Source organism: Panthera pardus, unplaced genomic scaffold (genome assembly GCF_024362965.1).
Source record: "Panthera pardus isolate Hobbes unplaced genomic scaffold, ASM2436296v1 HiC_scaffold_22, whole genome shotgun sequence".
In the NCBI taxonomy this organism is placed as follows: Eukaryota; Metazoa; Chordata; class Mammalia; order Carnivora; family Felidae; genus Panthera; species Panthera pardus.
The window spans coordinates 12,131,523-12,152,557 of NW_026526788.1; the positions used below are offsets into that span (position 1 = coordinate 12,131,523).

At 42.0% G+C, this 21,035-nt stretch overlaps 1 protein-coding gene across 4 annotated transcripts in view; it reads left to right on the plus strand.

Annotated features, from left to right (window-relative positions):
- ATAD1 (ATPase family AAA domain containing 1) overlaps nt 1-21,035 on the plus strand; it is a 73,377-nt gene that overhangs the window by 7,349 nt on the left and 44,993 nt on the right. The window contains exons 1-2 of one of the 4 annotated variants that reach the window (XM_019430042.2): nt 13,110-13,234; nt 16,831-17,002. In XM_019430042.2, coding sequence (XP_019285587.1) covers nt 16,841-17,002 — 162 coding nt within the window. In that variant the 5' untranslated portion in view covers nt 13,110-13,234; nt 16,831-16,840. Of the gene's footprint in view, nt 1-13,109; nt 13,235-14,924; nt 15,996-16,830; nt 17,003-21,035 lie in introns of those variants that run through there. The other 3 variants (XM_019430043.2, XM_019430040.2, XM_019430041.2) reach the window with 3 other exon arrangements.

Here is a 21,035-nt window from a genome sequence, read left to right on the forward strand (position 1 = left end):
GATGAACAACCAAAATTGATTTTTTTTTAAATCATTAGTATGGCTCCTAAATTATTTAAATACTTAAGAATAAATTTAACAAAACATAAACAGGATCTGTAGGCTAAAAACTACAAAACACTAATAAAAGAAATTTTTAAAAAAGACCTAAATAAACAGGAAGACATATCATGTTCAGGGACGAAAAAACTCAGCTCCCTAAGCCCATGTACAGATTTAACTCAATTCTATTAAATATCCCAGGAGGATTTTAGTAGATACAGGCAAGCTGATTCTAAAATTAACAAGGAAATTCAAAGGAAATAGAAAAGGCAAAATAAGTTTGAAAAAGAATAATGTTGAAGAAATCACACTACCTGATTTTTTAAGTTATGCCATAAAGCTAGATTACCCAAGACAGGGTGGTGACAGTGGAGGGGGAGCCACATAGATCAGGGGGACAGAACAGACAACCCAGAAAGAGATCCTCACAAATACGGCCAAGTGATTTTTGACAAAGGTCCAAAGGATAGTCTTTCCAACAAAAGGTGTTAGACATTCATACACTTAAAAATGAACCTCGACCCCAAATTCACACTTTATACAAGAATGAACTCAAAATGTATCATAGATTTAAATGTAAAATATAAAGCTTGCCGAAGAAATCTTTAGAGAAAGTCTTTATGACCTAGGTATGGCAAAGAGTTCTTACACATGATACCAAACACATGATCCATAAATGAAAAAAACTGATAACTTGGACTCGATCCAAATTTAAAACCTTACAAAAGACACTAGCAAGAGCATAAAAAGACTAGAAGAAAACATTTGCAAATCACATACTGACAAAGGCCTTGGATCCAGAACACGTAAAGAATCCTCCAAGCTCAACAGTAAGAACACAACCAACCCAATTGTAAAATAAACCAAAGACCTGAACAGGTGTTTTGCCAAAGTAGATTAATGCATGGCAAATAAGCTCACGAAAAGATGTGAATATCATTAGCCATTAGAGGAAATGCCTATTAAAACCACAATTCGATACCTATTAGAATACTTAAAAAAATACCGATACTGTCAAGTTCTGGTGAGAATGCAGAAGAAACGGAATGCTCGCACATTCTCAAGGAAATGTAAAAGGGTACAGCCATTGTGGAAAGAGTTGGGCAGCTCCTCATAAAGCTAAAAATACTTTTATCATGTGACGTAGCAATTCCACTCCTCAGTATCTATTCTAAGGGAACAAAAACTTCTGCTCACACAAACACCTACACACAAATGTTTATAAAAGCTCCGGTCATAATTACCAAAAACTAGAAACAACCTAAGTGTCCTTCAATGACTGAATGAACAAACTGTACGACCACGGAATACTACTCAGCGATAAAAACGAATTACCGACGTATGCAACATCTTGGGTGCATCTCAAAGGAATGCCGAATAAAAGAAGCCAGTCTCAAAAGGTTACACACTGCGTGACTTAATTGACGTCTCATTCTCACAAAGACAAAACTCCAGGGATGGAGAACAGATCTGTGGGTGCCAGGGGTTGAGGAAGTAATTAAAAACAGTCACACAAAGTAGTTTTGTAAGATAATGGAATTGTTACGTGTCTTGATTGCGGTGGTGGTTATATGAATCTATTGTATCAAAATTCTAACACCTATACACCCATGCACTTACGCACAATTTTACCATATGCTAATTTAAAATAACACTCAAATATGATACAATGCTGTTACAATATTTGAAAACAATTTTTATCAGAATAAGACCAAGATTCAGAGGCAGCCATTAACTTCTTCTTAGTTCTTCTTATGTTGTGGAAATATAAAATAGAACATTATTCGAACCCTAGTCTTGGGGTGCCTGGGTGGCTCCGTTGGTTGAGCGGCTGACTGTTGATTTTGGCTCAGGTCATGATCCCAGGTTCGTGGGATCAAGCCCCATGTCGGGCTCTGTGCTAGGCATGGAGCCTGCCTAAGATTCTTTCTCCCTCTTCCCCTCTCCCCTGTTTGCTTGTGCTCTCTCTCCAAAATGTGTGTGTGTATGTATGTATGTATGTATATATATATATGCAAGCCAGCCTAGTCTTGCTTAGAATGGAGTTAGATATTGCTTCCAATCAACATTTTGGACTCTCATAAATGTTCATAGTAATTCAAAAGATATTCTCTAATAATGTTTGCATAAAGCTTGGAGGTTGTGAATCTAGCAGCACTAATTCACTATACTTTATTTTTTGCTTTTAAGAAGTTCTAACAATCTAAGTAACAGATTTTTTTTTTTTTTAATTTCAACAAATTTGGGGAAGGGCATCAGTATGAACACAGGCTCTGGAACCAGACAGACTGGTTCAAATCCTAATTCTGCCATCTACTAGCTATTTGACCTTGGAAAGCTAGTGTTACTCTGTTACTTTACTTCTCGGTGCCTTGGTTTCCTTGTCTGTAGATAATAATAGTACTTACTACATAGGGTAAATATGAGTGAGAATTGAGTGAGTTAATATATGCAAAGCACTTAGAATAGTGCCTGGCACATATTAAATACTATATCGAGTGTCAGTTAAAGAAAATGCCCGTTTGTCAGTTACGTTACCGTATACGTATGCCACAGAACGGCAGAATTGATGAAATATTCAAATATACTAGCATGACTCAAGTGAAATTTTACCAATTTATTAATTAATATAATAAAGATTTCATTGTAAGTTTCTGCACTTGAGTCTCTCCCTCAAAACCGTGACAAACTTTGGCTCGGCTCTTGTGAGGATGATGAACGGGCTTCGTTAACAGCAAGTTCAGTAGGTATCTGACTGGTGGCTGCCAGGACAAGGGAGCTAGTCTGACTCTGAGTTGTGCTGATACGTCTGTAGTGTCCTCACCAGTCATACCACTCTGAAGGCATATTTGTTCCATTCTCGGCGGCGCATTCGATCGGGTGACAGACATAGCCTACGCAGCCCCGCCGGCAAGAATGGGAACAGCAGATCGAAGTTCTAGGGGGGAAGGAATTCGGCTCTGTAAAAGGGCGAACACAGAAGAGCTCTTCAAACATGACCTGGGCTTCCCAACAGTTGGGAATCACATCACTGGGAATGTTCCAGTAAGTTTTATGACCAGTTGGTGGCACAATTTTGATAACAACCACCAGTCATTTACTAAATGCCTATTGTGTCTGTCCTAGGTCCTTTACATACAGTATCTTCAATCCTCCCCAAACTTATAATGTAGTCACTATTCACAAGTTATAGGCGAGAAACTAAGGCTCAGAGAGATTAAATTTCCTAAAACACATAGCTACGATGTGGCAAGGCTATGATCTGACCCAGGTCCCCTCAATTCCATAGCAGACATCCTTTCTACAATTCTACACTGCCTTGAGTTGAAGAGTCAATGACATTTAATATTCCTTTCAATCCTGAGAGAATGTGATTCCGGGAAATTCTATCCTTCTAAATCTGTATCTAGATCTTCCCTAACCGTTTCTATGACACTGGAACAGCAGGTGTCTTTATCAAGGGGAAAAATGCACGTCCTATCTTTCTTAATGTTGGTTTCTCACTTGAGTAAAGAGTTGGGTTACAAGCTTAACCCACCACTCAGCATGTCAATAGTCAATGAAATTAACAATCAACTGTACTATGTAGAACAGGTGTGGCATTTCTTACTCCTGAATTTACTTCCTAGAGAATGAGATTTTAAAATCTTCTTAAAAAAAAAAAAAGAGGAAATATTTTTTCTGTCAGTAAAAGTTCCAAATGAACAAGTAAGTGGCGATAAATCTGTGTCCTCACCCCTCCACTCTTCCTCTTTAGCTCTCTATTAAAACATGATAAATCTGTCACAGTTATCTCTCACCAACTGGAGGTAGTAACAGATACATTCCTGAAAAGTGTCCTGTTAGCTAAAACCTTCATTGGCAAGTTCCGGGTTTCACGGAAAATAGGGTATTTACAAGAGAATCCAACAATAATATTGATAATAAATTAAAAAAAAAAAGACTCTTTTCCCTCTGTTGTTCATGAGCTCATATCCTGAAAGCCATGATCTGCTGTGGGAGATGGGGTTTATTTTATATTAACCACACTTCCCTTTTTAAAAAGTTCTTGGGGCGCCTGGGTGGCTCAGTCAGTGAAGCGTCCGACTTCGGCTCAGGTCATATCTCAAGGTTCATGACTTTGAACCTGGTGTCCGGCTCTGTGCTGACAGCTCAGAGCCGGAGCCTGCTTCCGATTCTGTGTCTCCCTCTGTCTCTGCCCCTCCTCGGCTTGCACTCTGTTTTTCTCTCTCAAGTATAAAGATTAAAAGAAAAAAAAATTTTTTAATTTCTTGTTGTAGCCCTTAATGTATTGATATTTAATGCTTTCTTGCATTTGCTTTCTGTGTAGTATCATTTTTGCCAGCCTCGACAACATTCTTAGTAGCCAGCTGGTCTCTCCACAAAAGGAGGGCATGGTGTTTCTAGACCCGGCTTCCTACTGTTGTTCTGTACTGTCATCTAGGGACAGGGTGGAGAATAGGAGACCTCCTCCATCTTCACCCTGTGACCTTCAGATGGGGTAGGAGTGGGGATGAGGGGAGGGATCACTGCAGCTAAGTTCTTTGGCGTAAAGCAACGAGACCCCTCCGGACATACCAAGATTTCAGACCTTCACAAACGTGAAACCACACTGTGGAAAATTTAGGACTGGCAAAATGGTGGGTGGCTCACCAAGTATTATTACACGAATCTTGGAAATCTTCGGTACTTAATATTTTAACTATACCCCCAGAGCTAGAATTCAAATTTAGCATTCAGTTATGGGGTCCAAAGGGGGAAACATTCAAACAGAAGTCCCTCCACACTCAGGTCAGAAAGAATCATGGAGTCGTGGAATTAGGAGGCTGGTCCCACTTCCAGAGGAGGGAACCCAGAAAGCCTACCTAACACGGGACAGGCCACACAACCGGCCCTTTCATTTAGTATTCTCAGAGTTTCTCACACACCGTACCCAATAACCCGTGTCTTGCGTGTTTGAAACTATCCTGACGAGGCTGTATTTGTACCTGACACCTCAGTACTGATTGGGCACAGAGACGGAATTTGGGAATGATCATGAAAACGGAGCCTCATAGACCCCACATTCCTAAAGAATGAGGAAGAATGTCCCCTGGAGAGGTTTTTAGTTGCCTTCTGCTTTTGCCTACGTGTGTAAGTTCGAGTGCTGGAAATGTTTATGATTCACTCGGCTGAAGAAATATCATTATTTACTCTTCTCCCTCTCCCCACAAAAAACAGTCATTGTATTTCATGACTTTAGACACCATTCACTTAACTGTTCCTCGTTTACATCCAAGAGTTCCAAGGGAGGAGCGGGGGGAGACTCCTTAAATACTAGCCTATGAGGACAACATGATAACAGACAATATAAAGCCAGTTTATCTAGCACAAGTAGAACTGAATGATGGATGGATCAGAATATGGAAGGTGGAATACTGTCCAGCCTGAGAATCAAGATCATCTAGACAGAATTCTAATGTTGCTTTCAGCTGGTTAAGAATCATTAGCATCTTGGGGCGGCTGCGTGGCTCAGTCGGTTAAGCGACTAAATCCAGTTCTGAGCAAGATCTCACAGTTCGTGAGTTTCAGCCCCGCATAGGGCTCCCTGTCCGCACACAGCCTGCTTCGGATCCTCTGTCGCCCTCTCTGTGCCCCTCCTCCGAGCTCTCTCTCTCTCTTCTCTCAAAAATAAACATTTTCAAAAAAATTTAAAAAAGAATCATTAGCATCTTGGGGCACCCGGATGGCTCAGTCTGTTGAGCATCCAATTCTTAATTTTGGTTCAGGCCATGATTCCAGGGTTGTGGGATTGAGCCACGAATTGGGCTCTGCACTGGGCATGGAGCCTGCTTAAGCTTCTCTCTCTCTCTCTCTCTCTCTCTCTCTCTCTCTCAAATAAAAATCAAACAACTAAACAAATAAACACAAAGAATCATTAGCATCTCAACACCATAGGGGGAAAAAACCACAGCTGGGGAGTCAACCTCTTTGTCTCCTTTCCTTAATGACCCCTTTTGTGATCCCCTGTTTACCTGAGAACACAGAAGACATAAAGAAATGGGTGTGGGCCATGCCTCTGGCACTGGGCCTCATTCAGCAATGACAGCTCCATTATGAGTCTGGAGTTCAAACTTAGTAAGCAGCAGACTGGAAAGGAGAAAGCTGTGTGAAACTCTATCAGGTATAATGTTTTGAAGCTGAATGGGACTTGATTTGTTTCCTGTACTTCTGTAACTCAAGTTACAGGCTTTTCTTTCTTCCTTTTTTTACTTACACCTTTGTTTTGTTTTTCCAGTTCCAGAAACATTGACACTAAAGAGACGAGAAAGCGATTTTAATGTTTGTTAGCTTGCCAGTCCTCTATTGCTGGGCCTTTTTAAGGTGAAAGAAGAAGGTCTAGTATGTATCTCAGTCTTAAACATCTAAAATCAGCAAGGTGTGACCTTGGCTTTGCCTTTGAAAGCCATGTACTCAAGCTCTAAACAGGACATCGCGTTTCTTTTGCTCAGCAAAACTCCTTCAATTTTAGGAGCGTTGGCCTGAGTTGCACATAGTAAATGGTTTTTTTTTTAACTGTGTTGTGCTCAAATGAATTAAATTCTATACGAAGAATAGCAGCTCTGATGTTATGACAGTCCCCAAGTGTAATAAGAAAGTGGAGTTTGCAAAGGAAAGATCAGACACGCAAAGCATCGACGTCCAAAATCTCTGGCTGTAGTTTGCAAAGGAAAGATCAGACATGCAAAGTATCGACGTCTAAAATCTCCAGTCTGGTTCAGCATCTCACTTTCACCCACTGAACTAAGTTCTTTTTCTTGTGTAAAACCCACTCAGCAATCTAAGGCAGAAAGTTTTCCCTAAACAAATAAGAAATGGGGGTGAAATATGGGATAAACCTTGAGCTTAAAAAAAAAAATCAATAGCTCTGTGAGGACTTGCATTTTTATAAGACGTTTTAGTCTTCAGAACTCCATGAAAGCAAGAAGTATAAGCTCAATAAATGGCTGTTATTAGATGGGAACAACAGCCAGTATCAATAATGGTCTTTGGTGAACTGAGAAATATCCAGGTAGCTATTTTCATGGATTGATCAGTATTTTAAATGTAATTGTCTGGTGGTCATAAGGATGGAATCTTACGGGTTTTATAGAACTATCATAAATGGTTTCTTGACTACTAATCAGTAAGACTCAGCCAGATGAGTGTATTAAGATCGAGAATGAGAGAATCAAGAGGTCAGGGAGACAGGGGCACGGCCTTTTCACTAGTCAGAGGAAATATTCCCAGACAAGATGCCATGGTTAAAACTTGGGAGGAGAAGTCCTCGTGCAAACAAACAATAAGCAGATAGGAAGGAATCTTTGTCCTCACAGACTTCGGGAAATGAGAGAACATCATTTCATAGTACAATAAAAAACATCACCTGGGATGTTACAATAGCATGTTTATTGAGCACTTGCTAAGCATCAGGCATAGAGCTCAGCACTTCCCTGAAACCGTCTCATTTAATTTTCAGTGCCACTCCGTGGCACGTGTACTGCTACTGTCCCCGTATGAAAGATGGGGAAGTTGAGGCTTTATAACTTTATAGCCTGCCCCAAATCACAGAGCTAGTAAACAGCAGCTTGTCCATACAAACCCAGGTCTGTTGCGCCTCAGTGTCTATGTTCCTAAATCTCATGAGTACCAAGACTCACCCTGATGGGACTGGTCTCCGATGGACACGTTAGGAACGGACCTACCAAAGACAGAGTGATGATATACATACGGTCAATAAAATGGTTTGATTCCACATCTCCTATCTTTGGACTGTATATCCTTCCTGCCCTTTTTTCCTCGCCCTCTCGGTCAGATTAAATCTGCAGTAATAGAGCCTCCAAAGCCCCATGAGATATGTCAGATTGCAGGGGGAAAAAGTCAATTAATTAAAACCCTACTTGAGAGTGGAGAGATGGGTGAAATAGGTGAAGGGGATTCAGCTCCTGGTTATAAAATACACAGGACACGGGGCTGAAAAGGGAATATAGTCAATAATATGGTAATAACCTTGCATGGTGACAGATGGTGACCGCACTTACCACGGAGAGCGCTGAGTAAGGTAGAGAGTTGTTGAATCACTGTGTTGTACATCTGAAACTAACATAACATTGTATGTCAACTATACCTCAATAAATACATTTTAAGAAAGCATTTAAGCCCTGCCTATGTCCGAGGCATCCTCTTTTCTCAAGCAGCTGGCATGTGATAAGAGAATACCAATAACTTAAACCCCAATTAGAATCTGTGAGGTGAACACTGTGCCAGTGCTACGTAGAGTGAAATCATGGGGGCTAACAGGATGGGCACAGATTTTAGTGTCTTTGTGCTTAGAAAATAAGAGATCTCAAATTCTTCTTTTCCATTTCAGTTTCACATGTGTTTCAAGGTTACAACATATTCTAATAGAGAAATGGGGGCAGGGAAGGGTTTACACAATCTTAATATTTTTTTTGAATGTTAAGCACCAGCACACATTTTTTTCCAAATACTTTCAAGGGCATTTTCTTAGAATCAGGTAAATGAGAGCAAGCAAGTGACCTACTTACGGCAAAAAAATGCTCCAGGTTATAAAGGATGGGGAGCCAAGTGCATCCTGGAAACCACAGCATCTGGTCTTGTTTTATGCTTCATCTATCAATCTGCTGTTACAGAAATTGAGAATTAATGTTTCAACTACTGTTTCTTCAGTTTTGGCTGATGAATTCATATCTTTGTTCCTCTCACCCAATCCTTCGCATCTCCTCTCCCATGTAAAACACCATATGGAAGACCACTTATGAAGGTCCCAAACGAATCCTAGGGAAGAGGACTCATTCGCCTGTGCTTTAAATCCTCTGCTAATGAATCTATAGTAAGGTTAGACTTCTTCCCAAGCAATTCTGTTTTGATGGATCGTGACTTTCCACAGACAGTATCACTTGAACAGTGTTATTTTCAGTACTGTATGAAGCTGAGTGATAAAATATTGCAGATTTAAAATAAATACTCAAGTTCTAGATGATGTTTATTGCTCACCTAAACTGTAAAAAGGTCCACTTGGCAGTAGTGTTTAAGAAAAAGGATCGTGTAGCGATGTAAGGTTGTGGCTTAGTGCCATCCTGATAACATTAGAAAATCACATACACGCATATTTTAAATTATGTGTAAAAAATTTTTTAAAGTTTGTTTATTTTGGGGGGGGGTGGGGAGAAGGGGAGGGGCAGAGGGAATCCCAAGCAAGCTCCACACAGCCAGCATGGAGCCTGACGTGGGACTCAATCCCATGAACCATGAGATCATGACCTGAGCCGAAATCAAGAGTTGGATACTTGAGCCACCCAGGCGCTCCTAAATTATGTGTGAAATTGAAAACACAGAAGCATGAAAAGTAGATTTACGACATGTTCTTTAAACTTTGCTATTGCATCTTTTAGCTCTCTGTGCTTTTTATAGAATGGGGCTACCAATTCATCTTTCCATTCCTTCCAAACTGCTGAAATTTTAATTTTTCGTTCCTTTTGCCTCAACTCCATCTTATTCTTTCTATTGGAGCTTCAAGCACTTAATCTTGGTCTTTCACAGTGTTTTTATGGCTTCAGGCACAGCTTCATATTCTTGCTTTACTTTTCTTCTCCAACCATTCTATTTAACTTGTCAAAATAATAATGATTATTCTATACTGATGAAATGTTTTTAAAAGAACCAAGGCTACCAAGTGACTATTATACTGGCATAATTACTGCTATATAACTTTATCTATTTGTTGAAGTTCTGCTCTTTTCTATTTTTTTAAAGTTTATTTTTTTATCTTGAGAGAGAGAGAGAGAAAAAATGCAAGTGGGGGAGGGGCAGAAAGGGAATCCCAAGCAGGCTCCATGCCATCAGTGCAGAGCCTGACACAGGGTTTGAACCCATGAACTGCGAGATCATGATCTCAGCCCAAATCAAGAGTCAGATGTTTAATGGACTGAGCCACCCAGGAGCCCCAAAGTTCTGCTCTTTCTAAATCACTGTCAAGGGAATCATTTCTAACGAACAACAAACATGGTCAGGTTTACTGTGCTTACTTATCCACAAATTTCAGATTTGTTTCTCCTTCCAAAGAGATTTTATTTTGAATCTGATCATGAGGGTTCCTTGTCTTGATATCTTGATATATCCCAGCTGACTTAATGGTTCAGCTGACCAGATAGGCTTTGGGGACTGGGGCAATAGAGATTTTTGCAAAAATACATCTAAAATCATCACTCACTAGAGCAGAGTTTCTCAAAGTGTGATCCAAAACTACCCATGTGCAAACCATCTCAGATGCTTATTCAACATTCAAACCCCTGGGCTAAAACTTAGAGCAGTTACATGGGAGCTTCTAAGGCTAGGACCTGGGAATCTGCATTTTGCCATGTTGTCCAACTGTACAGGCCCACAATGAAATCTGAGAACCCCACTCTAAGGAATCCCTTCCCCTTCAGGATGCAGTACAAAGATTTACCTTGGCTGCAGAGCAAATTAATCACACTCCCATCCTAACAAAAGTAAGGGATAATTCAATTCCATGTGGTTCGAAGAATGGCCATAAACTGTTTTAGGAGGCATTGATTAAAAGGAAAGAAAATAAGACAAAAACCCAAAACCTAACTTTCAATAATAAATGCAATAATTATTTTTGATAGCTTGATTCCAACGATCACAGGGGGAAGGCCCAGAAAGTCCACAAAAAAATCTGTTGTTATAATTTCCTGATTAATATTATACATAATGAATTATTTATTGAGCCCCTACTGTGGGCCAAATATGGTGTTTTATGCTGCCAGGGATTATATAAAGCTATCCTGGGATGAAAAGCATATGTTCACTCAGCTCTATTCTGGAAGAACCTCACTGATTTAGTGATTGCTGGAAATGAACATGCATGGTATGTGGGAAGGCAGTAATTTGACGTCTTAGGACCCAGACATAAGAGGCTTCTTAAGAATTTGCTAAATGTAAATTACGTCCAAGAGGTATGTGTGTAGATACTTGGTGTCCAGCCAAAGGACTGGAAAAGGAATGAGCAGCAGCACTGAGTTGGGGGCATGTCGACTCTTTAGCACCCGTCTTGGCTGCTTTATCCAACACCTTCCCGTACAATCATACATCCTCCAGGTGAATTGAGACTAGAGACAATCACATTGGGAGCTCCCCTTCATTCTAGAATTCATTTAAGGTGTCCCCAAGAGGGGACCAACGCTTCATGGTTTGCCTGAGACTTCCTCTGTTTCGGCAATCAAAGTCCTAAGTTCCAAAAACCCTCTTGGTGCCAGACAGGCTGAGTAGACTGGTCACCCTGATCCTTAGCATAAGGCAGGTGAGGTCTTTACTCGGTGCATTTTCATTCCGTGAAGGATGGAAATCCATGACCATCTTGAACTTCGCAGCTCCTTTTCTTTACTGGAGAGCGTGACTACTCTAGTGGGACACCTAAAGTTCTTTCCTTCAGTATTCTCTGCCTTTTAGCTCTGGCAATGCATGTTCCAGGAGCATCCAAGCTCAGATTGACTCAGACAGAGGATAATCCTAGGGAACCAGTAGAGAGCCTCTGCCAAGACTGCTGAGCAACCATGGTTTTGGGGCTTGGGTTTGTGGGTTTTTGTGTTGTTTGTTTTTTGTTTCTTTGTAAACATCGTCCAGGTCTCATCATCATCCTGTTCTTCCCAAAGTTCTATCTCCTCTCTAATGAGTCTAGCCCTCCCAAACCTATCTTCATATCATTGAGTATTAAATTCCATCCTAATTGCCATTGAACCCAAGCACAGTTTTAAAATATTTACATATCCCTGCCACCTCATCCTCACCCTTTAAAGCCTTATGATCTTGTCATTTCATAGTCTTCTTTCAGCTAAACGTTAAAACATAACTGGGATGAAACTACTATCTGAAAGAGAAAGTGTAAAGCGTAGGGTGTGAATTAGACAGACTTGGTTCCAGCGAAATTTGCCAATTAGGTACACGAACTTGGGAAAGTTTCTTTCCCCAAGCCTCAAAATCTGCTCATCTATAAAAACAGAGAAAGCAATGGCTACTTCAGAGGACTGGGTTTTTTGAGGAATTTAGGTTATGGATTTGAAGCACACTGAAGCCTACAGCCTGATACTTAGTAGGCTTTCAATATACTGCAGCGACTTTCCTCACCCCAGCATCACACGCTTGTAACAAGGGTGGCATACACTAACTTTTACTATCAGGCTGCAGAATTTCAGATATCAGAGACGATGGCCAAAGCAGAAAGAGGAGGGTAGAGAGCAACCGTCTCACTGCTTCGTAGTCTCACCTCCTCTATCTGAAGGAAGTATCTGGAAACAGTGGCTAATGTCATCTTGCCCCCTGGTAGCCTGTGTGTTTTCAGGAGGCGCGGGCCTTGCTCCCTGGGGACCTCTGGTGTCACGTCTCTCATTCTGGAAAGGGGAAGGTGTAGAAGAAAAAGGGAAGTCACCGAAATGCAAAACCTGGTACCAGATAACCTATTCTGCTCCGAATACCGGTCCTGCCTGGGTGGGCTGCAAAGTTGTTTTGCAGGATTTTCAGGCGCCACCCCCAGGTGTTTGTCAGCGCGCGGAGACGGGGGAGGAGGGTGAGCTCACCCTAGAAACTGAAAGGCAGATGGTGAGGGGCGGGGGGTGGCCATGCGCGTCAGCGCTTTGGCTAAAGGACAGACGGAACAGCGGCCTCACGTGGGGTGAGGGGCTAAGGGCGGGAGTTAGGATCGAGGAGGAGTCAGGGAAGAACTCTGCGGAGACACCGGGCATTTCCTGGCACTATGAGGAAGGCTCCCCGATGTGTCAGTGTCGCACCCGGAGCCCGCGAGCTGGGCAGGGTCCTTCTGCGATCAGCGCCTTCCCCTATCGTACCTCTGAGACTCCGCAGCTAAACCCGGAGCCTGAGCGAGGGCTGCAAGCGGACACACCCGCTTCGCGGGAAGCCTCAGTCCCGCGGAGGGCAAGAGAGAGCTTGCGGGACGAGCCCTCTCCCGTCCGCGGCCCCCCGCCATTCCTGAGAGCCGGAAACGCGCTCCCTTCTCGCCGTCGGCCCGGGGTGGCGCATGCTCCGTGCGAGGGGGCGGGTCACGGTTCCCGCCGGAAGCATTCTCTCCCAGGCGGCGTTTCCTTCCTGTGTGAGGCTGGCTGAGGGCTTCTGCTGCCTCAGTGTCCGCCCTGGGGTGAGTAGCGGGGTCCTCGTGGGACGGGCGCGGGCTCCCGCGGAGCCCCCTTGGGGACCGGCTGGCCTCCGGGAAGCCGAGCAGGAGAGGTCATCGCGCCCTCCTCCCACGCCCCACCTCGGTGCCGCCCCTCCGGCGTCCCGCAGCCCTTGGTATCCCGCGGATTAACCTCCAAGGGCGTCCCGGGCCTCGCCTTGGCTTCCGGCCCGGCCTAGGCCCTTAGGTCTCCCGTTAGCGCTACCCCTCTGACTGATGCCACTTGCGAGGGGACCTGTGTAGGCAGCTGGGGCGCTGCGGGGGCTTGGGGGCGTCCCGGGCGACCTCGGCACCGGGGGGTCCTGGGCGGAGGCGGCCGGAGGGAGCCGGGTCTGACTGTCGGCCCGGCGCTGCCACCACCTAGTGCAGAGGCGGAGGCGGTTCTTCGGGCCAGGGCTCGCTTTCGCAGAGGATGGTGCTGTCCGTAATAACGCGTCCTTTATGTGAAGGTTGGCAGGCATTGTCACAGGCTGTGTTACTGGGGCCTTGTTGCCTGCGAAACTGGGACTCCGGGGTTGAGAAAAACTTTCTGCAACCCCGCGGTGCAATAGGACCGAAACACTCTACCCTCGGCCCCTCAGCTGTCAGTCGATTGCTTAGTGACGAGGTGGTCCGATTTCCAAAAGTTTGCTGCCCCGAAACGGAGAACTCTCTTAAGTGAAACTCCCTGGGATCACGTTTGCCTAACAGATAACTGCGAATTGGCAGCGTTTGGGTTTCTTTCTTAGTTGCACGTAATACTGTCTGTTTATGTACATATTTGTGTGTGCATTTGGTTCGTCGCTAACGTCTATACACGATTGAAACCCATGCCCTACTGTTGTACGCAAATGGAGCTTTGGTTGTGTTTTCTGCTGTCGTGGCACGGCTCCTGCAACGGCCTTAACATTGCAGGTGTATCAATGTCGTATGAATGATAGATGAGTGTACAATAAAGTATATACAGTTTCAACCTACAAGTAGAAGTTTCTGTTTCATTTCAGGATTTCAAAGTCATTGTAAAAGACAGACTACTGTTTTAGGGGTGGCCATAGGTCTAGAGTACTCTACGACAGGCACTAACTTAAATACAGGAATATGTGTAGCTACCAGGTTTTATGTCATGATACTCCCTGTAGGATTCGAAAGTGGCATTGTCTCGATGTTTGGGATGTACTGAAAATCGCCCTAGTTGTTCGTGCAGTTCGGCGAACATCCAGCAGATGGCGGTTTCATCACCGGCAACCCAAACTTTTCAATAAATGGAAACCTTTTATTCAGCTGTCACTAGTTTTCATAGATTAGGCTAATAAGACCTTGATTTTTGCCTACTGGCTTATTTTCCTGTATGAATAATATCCCCACACAATGATTCCACAGGTTCCAACTGCATTTTCAAATGGACCCTGTTGGAATGAAGGTTAGCTCGGTCAATTTTCCTTTTATCAGAAGCGGAGTGCTGTTAACTCCTCTTTAGGAGTCCGTGCTGACGGATGAAAGCACACTTCAGTTTGTTACATGAGGAGAGATTTTAATTAGGTGGCTCCTCCCTAGCTCCGTTTATAAAAATATAATTAATAACTGGACTGTGTGTTCCTTGAGCAAAGTCATTGTCTCTTAGCCATTATTGTATGCCAGTATATAGTAGGCATTATATATATATTCATGTTCAGGAGGCGCTTTATGGTTTGACTCAAATCACTTAATGTCCCTAGGTCAAAGTTTCTTCATCTGAAATGAAGGCTTTCAATTATTTTGTTAAGTCAGTTGAAGTTAATGATGTGCTGCTGTGAAGTAAATGGCCCCTAATGATGGAGACACGTGGAACCCTTGACTTTCTGTTTTGGAAATCGTTCAAAAGTCTGGTAGCGGTTTTGTTGGAATGATAGAGTGGGAAGTTTTTCTGCAGAGTTTATCTTTTGAACAGATAATTACTGAGTAGCCTCTCTCTTATGTGGAGAAGATTATCAATCCCTTTTTATAAGGAGTTGAATTCTGGTTGGGTAGGCTAGGCATTATATAAGCTCAATAATGGGGCCACATGAATAATACAGGATATCAATGTGATCTGAAGGCTTTGAGGTGTGGGTAGAATTTGACTGATCCTGGATAAAGGGGGAGAACTGGCCCATCTGGGGCACCAGGCAAATACTGCAGAGGGAAAATACACGTGGCGTTTTCTGGTATCAGTGCCTCCAGCTACAGAGGGGGTGAGAAGTTCCTCTTTGGGGCTAGGTTAGGATGCCTTGAATGCTTGGAAATCCTGTTAGTAAAGGAAAAGCTTTGGGGAATTGTCGGAGCTATCCCAGGGGAGGGCAGCGAAGGTCTTTAACTGGGTAGTAGGCGTGAGAAGGCAAACCTGATGTTAGAGGAGAAAAGACCATGGATGGTAATCTTTGCGGTTCCTGATTTTCACCTGTTGCTGAGCTGCCTGTGCGAAGTCTCACTTACTCCTTTTCACCTGAGTGCAGAATATATTCTCTCCCTCTGCCTCCCCCTCTCTTATTCGTATAGCATAGCACTCAACACAGTCCTGCGCTATGAGAGACTAATGGCATTGTTCGAAGCCGAGATCCTATTTTGCAAAATGTGATAGTCAAATCATCCCCTAACAGCCTTAGTTTTCTGGGTAGTTACTGCCTTTGATAGGCACGTGCATGCCTTCTGCAAGCCTGTACGGGACTGATCTAGCTGCTCAGAGATGCATGTCAAAGCAGGCATGTTGCCTCCTTTTTTCCTCTCTTGGGTGAGTACTATAATCTTGTGGCTCAAAAATGTTTGAATGTATTGCTTCATATTTAGCTGGGTTGTTGGAAACGATAGGATGCCTCAAAAAATTTAACGTCACTTATTAATAGAGAAAATGTCATGTTTAAATTTAAGCAGGCCTTGAAAACCTTTAGAAGTAAGTCTGACTCTTAAATATGGAGAACAAACTGAGGGTTGCTGGATGGGTCGTGCGTGGGAGGGGGAATGGGCTAAATGGGTAAGGAGCTCTAAGGAATCTACTCCTGAAATCATTGTTCACTATATGCTAACTAACTTGGATGTAAATTAAAAAAATTAAATTAAAAAAAAGTAAGTCTGAGGGAGAAGCAAGTCTGTTCACGGTTTTAATTTCACTCAGAAATTACCTGCTGTCCATTGCACTTAGAAGAAATTCTTTTCACACTAGTAATGGGCTGCCTTCTTCAGTTGGGTTAGTGTTATAGTCAGTGTATCTCTGCATTTTCTGAAGTGGTTATTTAAAAGCTGTTTAAAAGAGTAAATAAATACTTTAAGATATTGAATGCATTTTTCATCTAGAGTTATTGTCTGCTTAAATTCTGTGAGCTTTTAGGAAAATTCATTAAAAAGTATAATAAATCTTCAGTGTTTTAATATGTGCCTTCATTTTCCAAAGAGAGCTTAAAATGTGTTTGTTGAACATTTGAAAATTCATTTTCCCTCAAAATAAACCCTTTAAGGTAGATATTGTTGAATTTGACTAAGTTTTTCCTGCTGAGGGTGAACTACATCTCAGTCTCCCAGTTTTAATCCGTGTAGTTATTACCTAGTGACATTTCTGTTTGTGTTTTAAGGTTAATCAAGATGGTACACGCTGAAGCCTTTTCTCGTCCCTTGAGTCGGAATGAAGTTGTTGGTTTAATTTTCCGTTTGACAATATTTGGTGCAGTGACATACTTCACAATCAAATGGATGGTAGATGCAATCGATCCCACCAGAAAGCAGAAAGTGGAAGCTCAGAAACAGGTACGAGTGAGATGTCTGAGGGTCACTTTCCTTGCAGCTAGCTGCGATTTGGCCGTAAAACAAGGGGTATAGTAGAATTGTACACTGAGAGGTTCGCCGTGTGAAAATGTGTTTGCACATCATATTTAATTTCATTGTTTCTTTAAAAAGTGCTCGCTTCTCAACTTTCCAACTCTGTTAGTAACTTACCAGAATAAAAAAATGAAGAATAAAGACATTCCAGCGTTTTGTTGTGAACATGTTCATTAGAAGGTTTTTGTCAGCTAATGAATGAGGGAGTCTAGGTAAAATTTGTCAACAGACTGAAGAAAAACAATTTATCTTTAGTAATGGTATACAATTTGTTTTGCATGACATTTGAAATGTGGATAATACTGATAAGCTGCGATCTCACACTTGCAAACTACTCTGATTTCTAATTTAAAAATTGTTAAATGTTATTAGTATAAGTAGTAGTTTTTAATTTTTTTCTGTTATTGCCTCTTGTGGTCATTTCCTTATTAGGATGATATATTTGCTTTGGTGTCTATTCTCAGTCAAAAAAGTAAAACCCTCAAGGAGCCTCTCAAATTTTTCTTGCTGTTTGAGGGCAAGATGTTCCTCCTGTTCGTCAATTTTTAGATTCCTTCTGTGAGTTGTGACTGGTGAACTCAGTAAACATTTACTGAGCTCCTAGCAGATTCTTGGTGCCAAGGGTAAAAGATGAATAAATCTTGTTCTTTTAAAATGCTCGGGGCTAGTGTGGCAACCCGGGATGTGGATAGATGACTGCCTCACGGCGCTGCGCATAGTTTGTAAATCGGCAAGAATCAGTGTCACGAACACTGCTTAGTGTTTGTAACTGAAAAGCAGTTCGAACAGGTATGAGTTTGTTCCCTAAATTTGATTACAAAATAGTTGACTCGAGGTCTAAATTATGTCATGATATCAGTCATTTTGTCACTCTCTGAGATGTCTGACCATCGCCAGGTATGTGTGTGTGTGTGTGTGCACGCGCGCCCGTGTGTCTGTGTAACTAAGTATATCCTCGTGTCAGCTGAAGTGCAGCTTTTCCCGCCGCCTACACTATGAAAGCCCACTTCAGTCTGAGGTCACAGTGTTAACAGGTCGTATCATTTTCAGAATTTTTAAAATCAGAGATGTGACTATCTTTTAAAGTTTATTTTATTTTGAGAGGGGGAGGGAGAGGGGCAGAGAGAGAGGAGAGAGAGAAGAAACCCAAGCAGGCTCAGTGTTTTCAGTACAGAGCCTGCCACAGGGCCTGATCCCATGAACCTCAAGATCATGACCTGAACTGAAACCAGAGTCGGATGCTCAACCACCACCACCCCCTCGCTTAAAAAAAAAGAAAAAAAAAAAAAAAAAGAATGCTGGAAGGACTTCGTGATTATATGGGAAAAGAAAAAGGACATTTTACAAATGAATCCAAGATTTGTCTAGAGTCCTCGGAGACTCAGAGTGTGTTTCATAGAGGTTTAGAAACTAGTAGCTAGGGCACATTTGTGGGAAGATGATACTTGATTTGGGCATATTGAGTTTGTATTGGTGGTAGGAATCCTGGGGAAAATGTTCATCCAGCAGTTACAGTTGTAGGTGTACATCTTGGAGGAAAGATCAGTCCTCAGAGCATCCATGAGATGCTCGTAAGTAGTCGGACTCCTTAGAGAAGTGAGTCTCACTGGATGCAGTGGGCCCCAGGGTGATTGTTGTAAAAACGTATCATTTGTGGGGTTTCCCCAAACCACTCCTCCTTCTTCCTCCTACCACCATCAGGATTTATATGTTCAAACTTTGTTGAGAGTTTTTCATGTAATTGTCACTGTGATAGATGCGGATGACTATTGGGAGCAATGAGATCTCTAAAGGAGATGCTATCAAACACCATGAATAGTAGGCCAAAGAGTCAGCCTTCATCTAGGGAATGGGGAGATGAAGTGAAGCCAGTGGAGAATGAATAGGTCAGTTAGGGTAACTAGATACCCGGCCTCACCTTTCTGCTGAAAACAACTAAACGATCTAGATAAAATATTTTCTAAAATCATCTTAAAGGTATTCATGAGCTAGCAAGAAAGTAAGAAATTCAGCTAAAAAACTGAAGGCAAAGATCGAAAAAGATACGATGAGCTTTGATGGCCAGCTTTCACGTTGGAGGAGAATTTGCTGAACCCACTGAATGTGAACTTCTCTTTTTATGGCCTAGAGGAGCTCAGGACACAAAGCACAGGCCTATTCCAAGGTAGGGTGTCCAAGAGACAACAGTCCCATAAATCTTTGACTCCAAAAGACTATACCCTCTGGTAATTCACCTAAAGATAAAGGTGTGAGATGGTTTAAAAAGAGAAATTTAAGACATATACTGGTTGAAGTGCCACGTAGAAATTGTAGATACAGAAAGTTGTTGAGAATAAAGTGATGGAAAATGCATATACCATACAAATACAAAGAGAAAGCTGGGTGAACAAAAATAAACTTTAAGGCAAAAATATTAGAGAAAACAAGGTTCATTATGGAATGATTAAACGTTCTGTTCAACAAGAAATAGAACATTTCTGTATTCGTGTGCATCTATTAATGCAGCCTCAAAATATATAAAGCAAAAAACTGATCGAACTATAAGGAGAAATAACATATCCATCATCATGGTGAGAGGTTTTTAACATTGCTTTCAGTAATTGGTAGATGAAAAGTTTTTTTGCTTTATTTTGTTTTAATTCCAAACAGTCAACACACAGTGTTACATTAGCTTCAGGTGCAAAATACAGTGGTTGGTCAATTCTATACATTTCTCAGTGCTCATCATGATCAGTATACTCTTAATTCCCCTTCACCTGTCTTACCTATTCCCTGCCCCCACCTCCTTTCTGGTAACTGTCAGTTTCTCCTCTATAGTTAAGAGTCTATTTTTTAGTTTGCCTCCTTTTTCTCTGTTCGTTTGTTTTGTTTCTTAAATTCCACATATGGTGTTTGTCTTTCTCTGATTGACTTATTCACTTAACATTATACCCTATACATCCATCCATGTTGTCACAAATGGCAAGATTTCATTTGTTTTGACAGCTGAGTAATCTATTGTGTATCTAGACCACATCTTCTTTATCCATTCATCTATTGATGGACACTTGGGCTGCTTCCATAATTTGGCCCTTGTAAACAATGCTGCAGTACACATAGGGGTGCATGTATCTTTTTGCATTAGTGTTTTTATTCTGTGGGTAAATACCCAGTAGTGGAATTACTGGATCGTATGGTAATTCTAGTCTTAATTTTTTGGGGGTACCTCCATACCGTCTTCCACAGTGGCTACACCAGTTTGCACTCCCACCAACAGTGTGAGTGTTCCGTTTGCTCTGCATTCTTGCCAACACTTGTTGTTTCTTGTGTTTTTTATTTTAGCCGTTGACAGATGTGAGGTGATATTGTGGTTTTGATTTGCATTTCCCTGATGGTGAGTGACATTGAGCATCTTTTCATGTGTCTGTTGGCCATCTGGATGTCTTTGGAGAAATGTCTGTGATGATTATTTGGGTTTTTTGATGTTGAATTGTGTAATATCTTTTTTTTTTTTTAATGTTAATTTTTGAGAGAGAGAGCGAGAGAGTGAGCAAATGGGAGAGGGGCAGAGAGAGAGGGAGACAAAGAATTCAAAGCAGGCTCCAGGCTCCTAACCATAAGCACAGAGCCTAATGCGGGGCTCAAACTCACGAACCGCAAGATCATGACCTGAGCTGAGGTCAGATGCTTGACTGACTGAGCCACCCAGACGCCCCAAATTATATAAGTTCTTTATATAATTTGGATACTAACCCTTTATCGGATCTGTCATTTGCAAATACCTCTCTCATTCAGTAGATTGTCTTTTAGTTTTGTTGATTGCTTCCCTTTATGATGTGCAGAAGCTTTTCTATTTTGATGTGGTCAGATGAAACATTTTTTAAAAATCTGTAAGGATATAGCAGATTTAAGTAAGTAGCAGCTTATCTAGTGGCCATGTATAGCATATTGTGCATCAAACGCAGCGTACATATCCAAGACA